Source organism: Staurois parvus, unplaced genomic scaffold (genome assembly GCF_062004578.1).
Source record: "Staurois parvus isolate SC_StPar_1 unplaced genomic scaffold, SC_StPar_1.0 ptg000652l, whole genome shotgun sequence".
Taxonomy (NCBI): domain Eukaryota; kingdom Metazoa; phylum Chordata; class Amphibia; order Anura; family Ranidae; genus Staurois; species Staurois parvus.
Window position 1 is genome coordinate 718,700 of NW_028318448.1, and position 17,444 is coordinate 736,143.

General features: G+C 44.5%; 1 protein-coding gene across 3 annotated transcripts in view; it reads left to right on the forward strand.

Annotated features, from left to right (window-relative positions):
• The window catches only part of RAB23 (RAB23, member RAS oncogene family), a 58,135-nt gene that overhangs the window by 17,551 nt on the left and 23,140 nt on the right, over positions 1-17,444 (forward strand). For 2 of the 3 annotated variants that reach the window (XM_089694122.1, XM_089694124.1), the window contains exons 2-3: positions 6,144-6,348; positions 17,153-17,238. In XM_089694122.1, the coding sequence (XP_089550248.1) occupies positions 6,194-6,348; positions 17,153-17,238 (241 nt within the window). In that variant the 5' untranslated portion in view covers positions 6,144-6,193. Of the gene's footprint in view, positions 1-6,106; positions 6,349-17,152; positions 17,239-17,444 lie in introns of all 3 variants that reach the window. The other variant, XM_089694123.1, reaches the window with a different exon arrangement.

A 17,444-nucleotide genomic window follows, 5' to 3' on the forward strand; every position in this document is an offset into this window, starting at 1 on the left:
ATTGAGTATTTAGCTGCTCAACAGCAGCTAAATACTCAATTGCACTACATATATATGTATTAACTGTTCAGTTGTTAAGGCCTCCTTACCACATACACTATGACAACCTGGTCATTGTAAATGGTCATTTAAGGCTATATTTACATGAGCAATATAGGCCTGTGCGAACCCTATTCAATCAGTGCAGCACACCTTAAAATAATATGATGGTGCTCTAAATAGTTGCTGCTAAAACACTGTTGATGACTTCCCAACACCTGTGCCAAAATGAATAACAAAGTGTAGCGCAACAGACCAATGTCTTATATAAAAAATAAACAACAATTAAAGTCTGATGTGCGACACTTTATTGTTGAGAGATATATATATATATATATATATATATATATATATATATATATAGATATATATATAGATAGATAGATAGAGATATAAAAATTCACATCAATCCCTAACCCTTAAGGATGTCCAATCTAAGGTCCCTAACTCGCATTCATACATACTAGGGCCAGTTTACCAGCCTTTGGAAGGTGGGAGGAAACCGGAGTACTCAGAGGAAACCCGCACAGGGAAAACATGCAAACTCCCTGTTCACTATACTGCCAGGTTGCCAGAAGCAGCAGCTATTTACGGCCGTCCGCGCAGCCAGTAATTACCACAGGTGTGGACAGTTGCTAATAGGTGTGACCGGTCAATACAATGCAGGTCATAACCGCGAGCATGGGGCAGGGTATTAAGCCATTGTGAGACATCTTCAGGAGAGGTAAAATGGCGAGTGGACTCGCTGTCCTCCACCCGGAGGTGAATAGCATACTGTATTTTAAACTTCGAGTGCAAAGTTGGGCCTTGATGTGGTAGAAGGTCCTCCGGAGCTTCTGAGTTTCCACCAAGTAGTCAGAAAAAAGCATAAGCTTAACATTCTCCTAATGCAGCACCTCCAGTTTTCGCATCTCCTGCAGTACCATATCTCTAACCCGCTCCACTGTGAAGAAGGAAGAGAATGGCGCCTGATGGAGGAGCATGCACAGTAAGCGCTCCGTGAGGACCATAGGATCTTGGCCTTCAGCCCCCCTCAGCAGCCAGACTACCCATAGGTTATTCCGGCGGTTCCTGTTTTCGATGTCCTCTGCTCGGCATTCCAGGGATTTCACTTTGACCTTGAGGGTATGCAGGGAGGCACGGTGTTCCAAAACAGTCTTCCAAGTCGCCAATGCGCCTCTCTGCCTGGGTAAGCCGGTCTTGAAACTTGCCCATGTCTCTTCTAATCAGCTCAATGTCTCTCTGCAGAAGGTCTGTCTTAGCAGTGAGCATCATCTGACAAACCAAGATGGCAGTAGATTAATCGGATTCCAATGCTGCGGGATCCCCTGCCTCAGTCTGGGTAGCCATATTTGAACGGTCCAGGACGCCTTTCCCTTTTACAGACTGGGAAGGTTTGGAGGTGGAGACCTGCTTAGATCCGGTCCCAAAGTGACCTCTGGTCATGCCGCAAGATGCTGAGGTGTAGATCATGTCACCTATAGGGGAAGACCCCTAAAAAAAAATTGGATAATTGCAGCAGGCTGGTGTGGGACGTCGGTCACTCATGTCTGCTCAGGTCGCCGGCTTGACCACGAGCCCGACCGGTCAATATAGCGAACAGGGTTTGTGGCCACACTTAGCCGCTCCCAGCAGCAAGAGTCATATTCCTGTCGCTGAAATTCCCCCCAGCCTAAATCGCTGGTGTGAACGTAGCCTAACTCGCCACAGAGCCAGTGCCATTTTCATGTTTTAGGCTACATTTACATTAGCCCACATGGTAACCGTGTTTTACTGTGCAGGTTAGTAACAGTACTGGCTCCAGCAGGGAGCATGGTGATGCACAATTCAGCACATCACACAGGTTACTTCTTTTTTTTTTTCCCTAACTCTGAAGTATGACTGCACAGCAACTCAGTGCATTGTGCTGCTGTGTAGTGGCATGCATGCCATCCAGTGCTCTGCAGATAAATGTAGACATGCTGCAATTTTCCACAGCTTTGAGGTGTGAATGGGGTACATAGAAAACATCTCGTTTTCTATGTGTCATAGTGGTCAGTTGTGTTTATCCAGTGCTGAAAAACAGGTCACTGCTAATAGTAAGAATGAGCGCTGGCAGTGTGTCTAACTACAATGCATAGGTGTGATGGGAGTCTTAAAGTGGACCTGAAATAGTGAAGATTTGCTATGGTTTAGATTAGTGGTCCCCAACCTTTTTGGTGCCAGGAACTGGTTTAATGGAAGACAATTGTTTCATGTACTGGGGAGGCGGGGGTTGATTCTAGAAATTATTGTGCATTTTATTTCAAAACATGCAAGCAACCAGTGAAGTCAGAGCACTGGGGCTCCAAGTATTTTGCCGATTTGTAATTTGGACATTGTATGTTGTGGTAGCTCCCCAAATACTGGAATGCTGCTTAAACAGCAATGGTGACAACAGGACCCTGGGTCATCAGTGTGGGCTAACATGGGAGCTGAACTATGCACACACAATACCCGAGTAGGGGCCATGGCAGTGTCCCATTCTTGCTGATGCCCTGTTAAGGAGAAAACATGGCCACTGTAGAGCTGAACAATAGATTCCTCATTTCTCTCTGTAATTTCAAATCCCTCTGTCCCCTATCCTGCAGCAGGTGTATTGCAGTCACCACGGGTTGGAAGCCGCTGGGCAGGACCCCGGGAATTGGGGTGGAGATTGATGTAAGGCACTGACTAGGTCGTGCCAGAGCGCAATCAACCACCCCACCATGCTCTCTCTCAGCGTGTGGCTGTAAATAAACATCAAGCCACTCTGCTTACCTCCTGTAGTGCAGTGCTGCAACCCAGTTTCTAAAAGGCCATGGACCGGTACTGGTCCTTGGCCCAGACGTTGGGGACCCCTGGTTGAGGGAACATCTGGAAATGTCAATTGTGTCTAAGTAGCTTGAAAAATGTACCTTTTTTTTTTTTTTTTGTCTGTAAATTACTCCCCAAAAAAACCCCACAATGCATTACCTTGTATGTTAACATGCATGGGCACTGCACTGCTAAAACTCCAATTGCTGTATATCTGCAGTGTGAGACCTAAAGCAGGGATGCCTCTGCTAGCACCAAGAGATTTGCCGATGTCACTAGAGTGCTGCTCATTGTCTTTATTTGTAAAACCTAACAAAACCCCACAAAAACAGTGCCTGCCTACTTATTAAGTTTGTTGAACTAAAATCCTGATGGCTCCAGGTGAGGTCCAGCCTGTGACTGGACCGTAAAACGGGAAAAAATTCCTTGCCCTGCCTTCTGTCACTTTGCTCTCTCCTATCAGCATGTTTCTTGTTGGCACCTAACTGGCTCCTTGTGCTGCTATATCTCTCACAGTCTGAGCTTCACTGTTTAGTGGATCATAAGTCGGATTCAGATACTTATCCTCAAATGTGTATTTTTTAAAAAGCAAGCAGTATGTGTTGCTGAACACAAGGCTGATTTTATTTGTCTTTTTATATAGGGGAAATTTTTGATCCACCTTCCCTGACCCAACAGATCCCCCCCCCCCTTCCCCCTCCACAAATGTATGGTAGTGCAGATGTTCTTTAACCACGTCCAGTCCGGACACTTTTACCCCCTTCCTGTCCAGGCCAATTTTCAGCTTTCAGCACTGTCACACTTTGACAATTGTGCAGTCATGAAACAATGTACCCATATGAATTTTTTTTTTTTTTTTTTTTTTTTTTTTTTTTTTTGAGACAGATAAAACTTTATTTTGGTGGTATTTTATTCACCACTGGGATTTTTTTTTTTTTTTGCTATATAAATGAAAAAGTCCAAAAAATTTGAAAAGTATTTTCCTTATAAAATTTTGCAAAGAAATAATATTTCATCATAAATCTTGGCCAAAATGTATTCAGTTCTCTTTTTAGTAAAAAAAATAACCCAAATTAGTTTATAAGCAAAAATTATAATTTTTCAAAAGTTTTTTTTACATTTTTATTTTGTTTATATTTTTTTTTGCTTTGTTTTTTAACATGCTGTCACCCTAGCAGTACAGTGTCACCATGATGACACTATAATACTTGTGGGGGGTGATTGAAGGTTTTTTTTTTTTTTTTTTTTTTTTTCTTTTACACTGATTGCTTTTACACCCATAAAGGCTGTAAATGCAATCATCATTTCTCCTCTCTGGCTGCATTCTTGCAGCCATTGAGAAATACTGTGCGAGCTTTGATTTGTCACATGATACAAGGCTGTTGTGAATAGCCTTGCACCATGTGATCTCTGTGATCATTCACAGATTTCACACGTAGTAAGCAATGATGTCAGAAGCTCTGATGAAGAAGGAACATCCTTCGAAACGCGTGAGCTGTTCCCTGAGTGTCCACCCCTATGATGGGACTCGCGCAGGTCTTACCATTCCATAGTTCCTTTGAGAACTGACATGCTTGAAATACTTCGTTGTTTGTGAGTATACTTTTGTATTCAATAAATATTTGGTCTACTAAGGTAATGTGCAAGGTTGGTGCGCTTCTTTTTTGTTTTTGCTTCACATTACTACTATTCATGTGATCACTGATTGGCCAATCAGTGGTCACATGATGGGGACCTCACACAGAGGTCCCGTACAGTGATCGATGTTCCAGATTGCGGTGCCACACGCTCCCAGGGAGCGCGCACAGACTAAAATAGCGGGCGCCGTTTATGAACACCAACCCGCTCCTGCACTGCCCCCGTCCAGCTGTTTATATACATGGGCCGGACGGGAAGTGGTTAAAGTGAACCTGTGCCAGCATCATGCACACCAAAGTATTTACATATTATGTGCAATCAGTAAAAGCCTTTTAAAACTGTAGTTACAGGCATTGCGAAAAAAAATTATTTTCAAAGTGCATAACCTAGGCACTGTTTTTTCTGTGAAAGCAGATCTTATCAGGTTGTTCTCTTTCTAATGAAAACCCAGCACATATTTCTAAGCTGTTGGAAACCGACTGAAACCAAACTTCAGAATCTTTGTTATTTTGGAGGATCTTTGAGAAGCAATAACATTACAAGCAATTAGAGAAGTCAGGATTAGTTTGTTTTAACCACTTGTCCTCCAGAGGTTTTACCTCCCCCCCCCCCCTTCCTGACCAAGCCATTTTTTGCGTTTTGGCACTGCGTTAATGTTATTGACAACTGCGCGGTCATGCAACGCTGCACCCAAATGAAATTTACGGCCTTTTTTTTTTCCCCACAATTAGAGCTTTCTTACGGTGGTATTTTATCACCTGTACGTTCTTTATTTTTTGCACATGTCCAGTAAAAAAATGTAAATCAAATTTCCTCATAAATTTAGGACAAAATGTATTCTGTTACATATCTTTGCTAAAAAAAAAATCCCAATACGTGTAAATTGGTTTATGTGAAAGTTATAGCATTTACAAATGGCGGTATATATACTGGGCTTTTTTTTGTGTGGTGTGTTTTTTTTTTTTTTTTTTTTTTTTTTTTTACTAGTAATGGCGGCGATCAGCAGCTTATAGCGGGACTGCGGAGTGCATTCTGACACTGGGGGTAACTGACTTGGTGACACTGACATCCCCAGTGACCCCAATACAGTGATCAGTGCTAATAAAAAGCATGGACACTGTACTAATGGCACTGGCCATGAAGGGGTTAACATCTGGGGCAATCAAAGGGTTAACTGTGTGCTGTTTTACATGATCTGTGTTTGTGTTTCACTGTAAGCCCACTGCTTTGCATGGCTGTGCTGTGCACAGCCATGCAAAGCAGTGTGCCGGAGCTGACAGAGAGGAGAACTGTTTTGTTTACGAACAGTTCTCTTCCCCCATCGGAGATCCTCGCCAATCACCAAGTGCCAGCGAGCAATCGTCGACCGGGACTTGGTGATTGACAGCCGCAGCCCCGAATGGCGGTGCAGGTAGGGCGTGAGCCTTCTACCCAGAAATGCAAAATGATGTGTATATACTTGATTTCGTTCACAGCTGCCGCCCTGTAGCAGTATTTCTGCTATGGGGTGGAGCTGAAGCAGTTAACACGATTTCTTCTTTAGAATGTGTAAATAGTTGAATGTCCATAGTCTGGGCAGAGGTGCACTTTAACATGTTGTTGTTTTTTTCTCTAGATTGTGGCTTTTAACGTGTCCTGTATAAACTTTACAGGTTGAACATTATTAAAGAATAAACAGCTGTGATCACACAAGACCAGCACAATGTTGGAAGAAGATATGGAGGTGGCCATTAAAGTGGTGGTAGTAGGGAATGGTGCTGTTGGAAAATCAAGCATGATCCAGAGATACTGCAAAGGCATATTTACAAAGGATTACAAGAAGACCATTGGAGTAGATTTTCTGGAAAGGCAAATTCAGTAAGTAAACTTTATCAAATCCGTATGTCTTTCTATATCTCTATTGTACATATAAATGTTAAAGGATTGTACAGGATGGTGGGGTGTGGATGTAGGTCAATGATTTACTACCATAAAGTTAAATTTGCAACTTTGAACTCTTCCATCTTTTGGTAGTTGACCTCCATAGTCATGCCTAGTTTACCACAAGAATTCAGTTCAAAATGAGATGTGTGTTGGCACGGCTAGTTTTTGTATCTCAGCTCACGATAAGAAAATCTTACGAGCATTTCCGTGTGAGGAACGATCGGCCGATTATCCGTTAGTATAGTGTTTTCGACAGCCAATTCCGACTTTCAGATGACAAAAACTGATGGTACACGCTAGAAAATTTTTAACGAAATTATTATTATTATACAGTATTGATATAGCGCCAAAAGTTTGCTCAGCGCTGTACATTATAATGGGAGACAGTACACGAGACAGTACAGTAACAATACAATGCGATACACGAGGGGTTTGAGGGCCCTGCTCCTTGGAGTTTACAATCTAGGAGGGAGGGGAGAGTGGTACAGGAGGAAATAGCTGTGGGGGATGGAGTGGTGGGAAGAGCGGAGGAGATCAGCAATTAGGTGAGGGCTGGGTAGGCTTCTCTGAAAAGATGGGTTTTCAGGGTGCGCCTAAAGGGGAGGAGGGAAGGTGACTGTCTGATGGATTGGGGTAGTGAGTTCCAGAGGATGGGGGAGGCCCTGGAGACGGGCATGGGAGGAGGAGACCAGGGAACTGGAGAGGAGGTCTTGTGAGGAACGGAGAGTGCGTTTTGGGTGGTAGATGGACATCAGGTCAGTGATGTAGTTTGCGGCAGTGATATGGATAGCTTTGTACGTCAATGTTAATATTTTGAATTTAATGCTTTGGGCAATTGGAAGCCAGTTAAGGGATTGGCAGAGGGGCGAGGCGGATACGGAGCGGTTGGTGAGGTGGATGAGTCTGGCCGCAGAATTCAGGATAGACTGAAGCGGGGATAGCCTGTGTTGGGGTAGGTCGGTGAGGAGGGAGTTGCAGTAGTGAAGTCGTGATATAAGGGAGTGAATGAGTTGCTTTGTGGTTTCAGGAATTAGGAACGTGCATATTTTGGAGATGTTGCGGAGGTGGAGTCTGCATGAATTTGTCAACGATTGGATCTGGGGCTGGAAAGACAGATTGGAGTCTAGAATGACACCTGGTACTTTGGCTTGTGGGGTGGGGCTGATGTTGGCGTTGTTAGTCGTGATGGAGAGGTCGGGGGGGGGGGGGGGGTGCGGGCTGGGGGGAAAACTAGGAGCTCGGTTTTAGCAAGGTTTAGTTTGAGGAAGTGGAGTGACATCCAGTCTGATATGTCGTTCAGAAGGCTAGTGATTCGGGCGGAGACTGAAGGGGTGAGGCGTGGGGTGGAGAGATAGATTTGGGTTTCATTGCATAGAGGTGGTAATTGAAGCCGTGGGAGTGTATCAGTTGACCAAGGGAGGAGCTGTAGATGGAGAAGAGAAGGGGCCCGAGGACAGAACCTTGGGAGACCCCAACAGAGAGGGGGAGTGAGGGGGAGGTGGCAACGTTATAGGTGACGCTGAAGGAGCGTTGTGATAGATAGGAAGAGAGCCAGGAGAGAGCGGGGTCTCTGAGGCAAAAAAAAATAGTTTTTTGAGGAGGAGGGGGTGGTCGACCGTGTCGAAAGCTGCGGAGAGGTCGAGGAGTAATAGCACTGAGTAGTGGCCTTTGGCTTTAGCGGTTAGTAGGTCGTTGGTGAGTTTGAGTAGGGCGGTTTCGGTGGAATGTAGGGGACGCAAGCCAGATTGTAGGGGATCAAGGAGGTTGTTGTCAGTGAGGTGGGAGCTTAGGCGATTATAGGGTAAGCGCTCAAGGAGTTTGGATGAGAATGGCAGCAGGGAGATGGGTCTAAGGTTGTTTAGGTCGGTGGGATCCAGGGAGGGTTTTTTAAGTATGGGAGTGATATGCGCATGCTTCAGAGGGAAGGAGAATGTGCCAGTAGAGAGGGAGAGATTTGAAGATGTGAGTGAGGGAGCGTAGGATGGAGGAGGAGGGTGATCGTAGGAGTTGTGTGGGGACAGGGTCAAGGGGGCAGGTGGTAAGGCGAGCTTCAGAGAAGACCTTAGTGACCTCTTCAGTGGTAGCAGGGTCAAAGGAGTGGAGTGTTGAGGGGGTTTGAGTGTGGGGAATGTTGGGCGGGGTAGAGGTCTGGACAGTGGTGAGGACGAAGGAGAGGCGTGATGGGGGGGTTTTCGTGTGAAGGATGCTAGGTGGGGCGGAAGTCTGAGCAGTGGTGATGCCCCTGCGAATTGCGTTGATCTTGCTTTGGTAGTGGTTAGCAATCTCGTGGGCGGTGAGTGAGGTACTGGGTGAAGGTGGGGGCAGAGAGAGCAAAGAGTTGAAGGTGGAGAAGAGCCGGCGAGAGCTGGAGGGAGGAAGTGTAGGTGAGGAAGGCGAATTTATATCGGGAGAACGCTTGTTGGGATCTGGTTTTGCTTCATAGTCACTCTATCGCGCGACAGAGTCGCTTGAGGTTTTTGGTACGGTCGGTCTGCCAGGGTTGAAGTGGTCGAGGTCTAATGTTTCGTGTGGTTAGGGGTGCTAGGGAGTCCAGAGCGGCTGACAGCGAGTTGTTATAGACAGTAGTGGCCAGGTCAGGGCAGGACAAGGGAAGGATACTGTCGTAGAGTTGGTCAGCTGCAGAGAGGAAGGGGGCAGGGCTCAGGTTGCGGAGGTTTCGGTTGGTGATGGTTTGACGTTTGGAGGGGTAGGTGTATGAGGATGAGGAGATGGAGAAGGTAATGAGGTTGTGGTCAGAGAGAGGAAAAGGGGTGTTTGTAAGGTTGTGGGGGGTGCAGAGATGAGAAAACAAGGTCCAGGGTGTTCCCGTCAGAGTGGGTGGAGGGCTGTATGCACTGTGCGAGTGCAAAAGAAGAGGTTAGGTGGAGGAGTTGGGATGTGGCCGGGCTATTGCTGTTAGTCGGGATGTTGAAGTCTTCAAGGATGAGGGTGGGCAGTTCGGAGGAGAGAAAGAAGGTTAACCAGGCGGAGAAGTCATCAAGGAAGCAGGAAACTGGTCCAGGGGGCCGATAGATTACTGCGATCCTCAGGGAGATTGGAGAGAGTAGTCGGATGCAGTGGGCCTCAAAGGAGGAGGAGGATAGGGAGGGAGGGTTAGGGAGGACTTGGAAGGTGCTCTGCAGTGACAGGAGCATATCAACCCCACCACCTTTCCGACCACTGGGTCTGGGTGAGTGGGTCCAGGTGAGACCTCCATAGGAGAGTGCTGCAGGGGAGGTAGAGTCGGTGGTTTGGATCCAGGTTTCGGTGATCGCCAGGAGGTTGAGGTAGCGGGAGACAGTGGTCGTGGATGGCGGTACGTTTGTGGCAAACCGAGCGGGCGTTCAGGAGTGCACACGAAAATGGAGGGGTGGTTTTGGGGAGCAGGGGGACCGTTATTAGGTTGAGGGGGATGCGGCACTTCGTGGAAGAAGGTGGGTGCCTTGTGGGTGAGTGAGGTGGAGGAGGACCAGGGTTCGGGGAGATATCCCCCGCGGTTAGGAGGAGAAGGGTAAGAAAGGTGGCATAGGAGCGGGATGTATAATTGAACATAATGTCCGATTTGTGTTTGTGTACAGTAATCGTACTGAAATAATCTATAAGAAAAGTACATGCATGATCAGAAGCACTACACTTCCTTTTCTACTACACTAGTATGTAGCTATGTTTGCCTCTGTGTGTCAAGACATTTTGTACAAGTTAATGCTGTTGTTTACATCATGATACGCACCTTCGTGATGAATTGGACGATCGTTCTTCCGATTTTCTCACAGTGTACTACACTTTACTCCTTGGAGATACAGGATGTGTGATTGATGCACGGTATTTCTGTATTTCCATAGTCAATTTACCTGCCATGCACCCTGCTCAACCCTCCTGAGATATGTGACCGCAACTCTGGCTCCCAGAGGGAGTGTGGCTGTCAATCTGCAGCAGCTCATAGCCAGTAAATGGGCAAGGGAACGTCAACCTGCTTAGCCTAATATACCTTAAAAAGGTACCTTGTGAACAAAAATATTTTTTTCCAAAACTAATAGCGATTACACTTAAAAATGCTAGTTGCTGTAATTTGATTGGCTTCTGTAGCAATGTATTCACAAATATTTTATTAACAGAAGCAAGCCAGCAAAAAAAAAAAAAATTAGCATCATACATGCATACAACAGACATAATGCTTACTATTAATTGTTTAAAGGTTAAGTTCACCTTTCACAACATATTACACCCATATTCAGGGTGTGGCATGTTATGAATAGACCAGCCCCCGCTCTCCCGCTTTGGCAGCTAGTGGGGGATCTTCTCCTCCCACCAGCTGTCAAAAGTTTTTTTTAAAAATTGGTGGTTTTGGGCTCCTCCCACCTGGCCGCGTCACTCATTCATAGTCCTTTGTGAATGAGAAACAACAAGTCCCGACAGCCTTAGCAGCTGTCTGCTTGCAGTTCCGAATGAACTACCTCCAAAAAATGAGCATTTATTATTTTTTAGCAAAAGGGGAACTTTTAAAGTAAACCTGCCGTGGTTTAATACAAAAACAAAAAGCCTCAGTAGCACAAATGAACCTTTGCTTTCACTGGTGGATTTCTTTAAGAAATTTCTTAAAGAAATAAAAGAAAAAAAAATTGGCTGGAGTTACCTTTTAAAATTCTTGATTTCAGGTAGTCATGCTTTTTTTTAACTCTGAATAGATTGGAAAAAGGATAGAAGCTTTATCCTGAAGATGAGGAGGAATCTCCAGAAAGCAAACAATCAAAAAGTTGCCTTTACTTTTTACTATTATAAAACTAATATATAAGCCTTCTGAGTAGAGAAGAGTCAAAACGCCTCTAAAATCTCTACAAAGTGCCTGGTAATCACTAAGAAAAAAAAAAAGCCTCTGTTGGAGGCTTGAAAAGAAAATGTGTTTTTACTAACATGTTGGTTGTCAGATTGAAGTTGAGTTGACCTTGACAGACTGCATCAATTAGCCATGGGCAGAGTGGTGTTACGTACTTGAAAATATAGAGAGAATCGTGCACATGATCATGCCATTGTTAAAGCAGTAGTAAAATATATACATATTTTTTTTTTATGGTCCCCTGCAGCTTTATGTCATAATGTGCTAATATGCACCGCATATTCGTACATTACGACAGACTTGCTTGTCAAAGGAAGCCCTCCTGCGCTTTGCTGTTAGTGTGTATGTGGGCGGGGGGGGGGGTGTCACCTGGTCTTCCTTCTGAACCCTCCCTGGCTGTGGTACAGAGCTTATTGACTTTCAGTGCTCCTTCATATTACAAAGTGCCATCAAATCGTATATATTCTTGACCTAGGCATGTACCCTACAACAATATCTCATCTGAGAGAACACTACCCTTATGCTTGGGCAACAGTAGCTACCTCAACTGCTTTATATCTTCAGGGCCCTGCCCATCCCAGTACCTGTATCATACTTCACGACCCTTCAGTCAGTACTAGCCCAATTTGTATGGCAGGGTAAGAAACCAGGCTGCTCCATTGTAAAATTAATTAAACATAGATCTGCTGGAGGAGCAGGCTATGTGGACTTTAGGGACTACTAATGTGCAAACTTATTAGCCTAGCTCAAGAAAGTCCTTTACAACTGGCTACTATGTGATATTAAGGTAAAGGGTACTGATACCCTGCTTTTATCCACAATTTTTCCCACGAGATCTGCCTTTGCATACCTCCTACAGAAAGAGCAACAAAGCACTGCACCGGTATGATTTCCAATTCCTGTTGCTGTGCTCAAATTGATTATCCCCAACTTGTCTTGATGGTCAGCAAAGGGACGTAAGCCCTTCTGCACACTTCAGTCACAATTCAGCCTTCCACTCTTGGATTACTACAAATATTCCCAAATTAGCTACTGTTTGCTCCATAGCCCGCACCTTCTCAAAATGATGCATAAGCCAGGGATTTCTTAACTAACTAAAACCACTCCATCAATGAATGACATTTCTCTCTTCTATAACCTGTTTTAAGACAAGGTCACTTGCTCTAAGTTAACTTCCTTTCAGAAGTGGGAAGTAGACTTAATCTCTATTTTCACGGACTCCCAGTGGACCGCAGCCCTGCAGTGCAGTCCCGATCCTCCTCTTCTGGGGGGCCCCCGCTGGCGCTCCTGGCCCCTCCCTCCTGTTGGGTGCCCCTACAGCAAGCAGCTTGTAAAGGGGCACCCACTACTCTGTGTCCATTCACTTACGGAGCTGGTGCTCAGCCCCACCCCCTTTCTTCTCATTGGCTCACTGGCTGTGATTGACAGCAGTGGGAGCCGATGGCTTCTGTCTCAGCCAATGAGGAGAGGGAGTGCCGGGATAGTCAAGAATCTAGTGCACATCTCTGGATTGAGAGGAGCCTTAGGCGAGTGTTGGGGGGGGGGGGGGGGGTGCTGGCATCGATGCTGCAGAGAGGAGGTTGGAATGCATGAAGGTAAAAAACCTTGAGCCTTTAGAACCACTTTAATCTCTGATGATACATTGTGCCCCGCCTCTTAAGTAAATTTGACCCCTCTGCTTCTCCTCTTTTTTGGAGATATTGAATTTAGACATTGAACATTTACTGCCTCATACGAGACTCTTTATTACCCATATATTATTGGCTGCAAGATTAGCTACAGTCCACCATTGGAAATCTCCTGACCCTGTATCCAGATTGGAAGTCATGTCTGTAATCCACGCTCATGGTTTATATGAGCGTATTCTAACTGCCAGCAAAGATCGTTTACACTCAGTGTCATCTTACTTTGATTGGATTAACTGGCATGAGAAGCTTAATAATTATCCATGATGTATTTGCTAGCTTGTCATGGTAGGGCTTCTTCCTTTTTTTGTTAATATTCCTTAATATTGTTTGAGTATATTTTACCTTCCCATTTATGCCAATCCAGTTGCCACCAAAGCCTAGATGTGGAAATACCTTATTGTTATTGCATACTTTCCTGTATTCTTCTTTTTTTCTTTGATTTTGTACAACCGTTTGATTGGGGACCCTCCATGTAGCATCAAAGAGTGCAGTCTTCACCCATAGCCCTGTTGTACTTGCAGTCAGATTAAAGTGATTCTAAAGGTTCATTTTTTTTTCTGGAAAATAACAAACATGCTATACTTACCCACTGTGTGCAGTGGTTTTGCACAGAGCAGCCTCAATCCTCCTTTTTTCGGGTCCTCCGCAGGCTCTCCTGGCCCCTCACTTATGTCGGGTGCCCCCACAGCAAGTAGCTTGCTCTGGAGGCACTTGCGGCTTGGCCCCACCCCCAAGTCACTAGATCAGCATGACCATTCAACTTGCATTTTAAATGGCATAACCAATGGTGGGGTAACACACACACACGTACACACACGTACACACACACACGTACACACACGTTCCATAGCTTGGGTTTCCTCCCACAATCCAAAAATGCACTGTTTGTCCTTTGACAGCACATGCTGTTGTGTGTCAGAATGACTAGTTAGGTTTCTCAACATAGGATGTTTCATAGCAATCCTTATGAGCTAGAATGCTGATTCTTTAATGAATACACAACCTTCTGGTGATTGCCAGTATAGCAGTTAAGCGTTCCACCCAGGGACCTTATCTGCATGGTGGTGTACACTCACCAGCTACTTTATTAGGTACACCTGTTCAATTGCTTGGTTACACAAATTGCTAATCAGCCAGTCACATGGCAGAAGCTCAATGCATTTAGGCATCTAGATGTGGTGAAGACGACTCGATAAAGTTCAAACCAAGCATCAGAATGGGGATTTAAGTGACTTAGAACATGGCATGGTTGTTGGTGCCAGATGGGCTGGTCTGAGTATTTCAAACACTGCTGATCTACTGGGATTTTCACGCACAACCATCTCTAGGGTTTACAGAGAAGGGTCTGAAAAAGAAATATCCATTGAGTGGCAGTTGTGTGGACAAAAATGCCTTGTTGATGTCAGAGGTCAGACTAGTTTGATATGATAGAAAGGCAACAGTAACTCAAATAACCACTCGTTACAACCAAGCTGTATGTAGAATACAGTCTCTGAATACACACCACTCCTGTCAGCTAAGAACAGGAAACGGAGGCTACAATTCGCACAGGCTCACCAAAATTGGACAATAGGAGATTGGAAAAAGGTTGCCTGGTCTGATGAGTCTTGATTTCAGCTGCGACATTCAGATGGCAGCGTCAGAATGTGGTGTAAACAACATGAAAGCATGGATCCATCCTTTCTCTTGGATCAACGGTTCAGGCTGCTGGTGGTGTGTAATGATGTGGGGGAAATTTTCTTGGTACACTTTGGGCCCTTTGGTACCAATTGAGCATCCTACCTGAGTATTGTTGCTGACCATGTCTATCCCTTTATGGCTACAGTGTACTCATCTTCTGATGGCCACTTCTAGGAGGATAATTCACCATGTAACAAAGCTCAAATCAAGCTGGTCTCTTGAACATGACAATGAGTTCACTGTACTCCACTGACCTTCATAGTCGCCAGATCTCAATCCAATAGAGCACCTTTTGGATGTGGTGGAATTGGAGATTCACATCATGAAGGTGTAGCTGACAAATCTGCACCAACTGCATGATGCTATTATGTCAATATAGACCAAAATCTCTGAGGAAGCTTTCTAATATCTTGTTGAATCTATGTCATGAAGAATTAAGAAGAGAAGAATTAAGAGTTTGGAAGGCAAAAGGGGGTCCAACTTGGTACAAGCAAGGTGTACCTAATAAAGACGGAGCAGGATTTTTCAGTGATATATACAGCGGGGCAAAAAAGTATTTGGTCGGCCACCAATTGTGCAAGTTCTCCCACTTAAAAAGATGAGAGAGGCCTGTAATTGGTATCATAGGTAGACTTCAACTATGAGAGACAAAATGAGAAAAAAAATCCAGACAATCACATTGGCTGATTTGGAAAGAATTTATTTGCAAATTATGGTGGAAAATAAGTATTTGGTCAATATCAAAAGTTCATCTCAATACTTATATATCCTTTGTTGGCAATGACAGAGGTTAAATGTTTTCCTGTAAGTCTTCACAAGGTTGGCACACACTGTTGCTGGTATGTTGGCCCATTCCTCCATGCAGATCTCCTCTAGAGCAGTGATGTTTTGGGGCTGTCGCTGGGCAACACGGACTTTCAACTCCCTCCAAAGGTTTTCTATGGGGTTGAGATCTGGAGACATGCTAGGGCACTCCAGGACCTTGAAATGCTTCTTACAAAGCCACTCCTTCATTGCCCGGGCGGTATGTTTGGGATCATTGTCATGTTGGAAGACCGAGGCACGTTTCATCTTCAATGCCCTTGCTGATGGAAGGAGGTTTGCACTCAAAATCTCACGATACATGGCCCCATTCATTCTGTCCTGTACATGGATCAGTCGTCCTGGTCCCTTTGCGGATCAACAGTCCCAAAGCATGATGTTGCCACCCCCATGCTTCACAGTGGGTATGGTGTTCTTTGGATGCAACTCAGCATTCTCTCTCCTCCAAACACGACGAGTTGTGTTTCTACCAAACAGTTCTATTTTGGTTTCATCTGACCATATGACATTCTCCCAATCCTCTTCTGGATCATCCAAATGCTCTCTAGCAAACTTCAGACGGGCCCGGACATGTACTGGCTTAAGCAGGGGGACACGTCTGGCACTGCAGGATCTGAGTCCCTGGCGGTGTAGTGTGTTACTGATAGTAGCCTTTGTTACGTTGGTCCCAGCTCTCTGCAGGTCATTCACTAGGTCCCCCCGTGTGGTCCTGGGATTTTTGCTCATCGTTCTTGTGATCATTTTGACCCCACGGGGTGAGATCTTGCATGGAGCCCCAGATCGAGGGAGATTATCAGTGGTCTTGTATGTCTTCCATTTTCTAAATATTGCTCCCACAGTTAATTTGTTCACACCAAGCTGCTTGCCTATTGCAGATTCAGTCTTCCCAGCCTGATGCAGGTCTACAATTTTGTTTCTGGTGTCCTTCGACAGCTCTTTGATCTTCACCATAGTGGAGTTTGGAGTGTGACTGTTTGAGGTTGTGGACAGGTGTCTTTTATACTGATAACAAGTTCAAACAGGTGCCATTGATACAGGTAATGAGTGCAGGACAGAGGAGCCTCTTAAAGAAGAAGGTACAGGTCTGTGAGAGCCAGAAATCTTGCTTGTTTGTAGGTGACCAAATACTTATTTTCCACCATAATTTGCAAATAAATTCTTTCCAAATCGGCCAATGTGATTGTCTGGATTTTTTTTCTCATTTTGTTTCTCATAGTTGAGGTCTACCTATGATGCCAATTACAGGCCTCTCTCATCTTTTTAAGTGGGAGAACTTGCACAATTGGTGGCTGACTAAATACTTTTTTGCCCCACTGTAAATGGAAAGCAAACTTTGCACCATGCCCTCCAATACCACCAATAACTGCTAAAATAACTGTATTTTGTTATTGTACAAGACTCCAGCAGCTATACTGTGTAGAAAAGCTAACGTGCTGTTTTGCACTAGAAATTCACTGTAAATCTATGTAGTGACCTGGGAAAGCTCATCAGAGAGCCTCGTCAGAGATTTCTTACTTGCCTCCTGCAACTTGGTAATTGTACATGTTGTACAAGTAAACTATAGTTTACTCAATCATTAAGACCCAGGTAATGTTCAGGCAAAACTAAGGTGATAAGACAACATTGGAAACTGAATTTTTTTTTTGTTTAATCTTTTATGTTAACGTTTTGTTTTTTTTGTTTGTTTTTGTTTTTTTTTCTTTTCATCCTGTAGGATAAATGATGAAGATGTTCGGCTTATGCTGTGGGACACAGCTGGGCAAGAAGAATTTGATGCAATTACTAAAGCATACTACAGAGGTTAGAACATTAGAACAAACCCTGTATCTTGTATATATCACTACGTCCAATCCATTCCAAAATATAAAACAAATGGAACTTTTTTTTGGTTTTATTGTTTCATGCTGGGCTTTTTTATATCACGTAGTCAAAAGCAAAGGGTGCCTATGCTAGCTTGATTTGTTTAAATCCTCCCCTTCTAATGCTTACTGATATGCACCATGGGA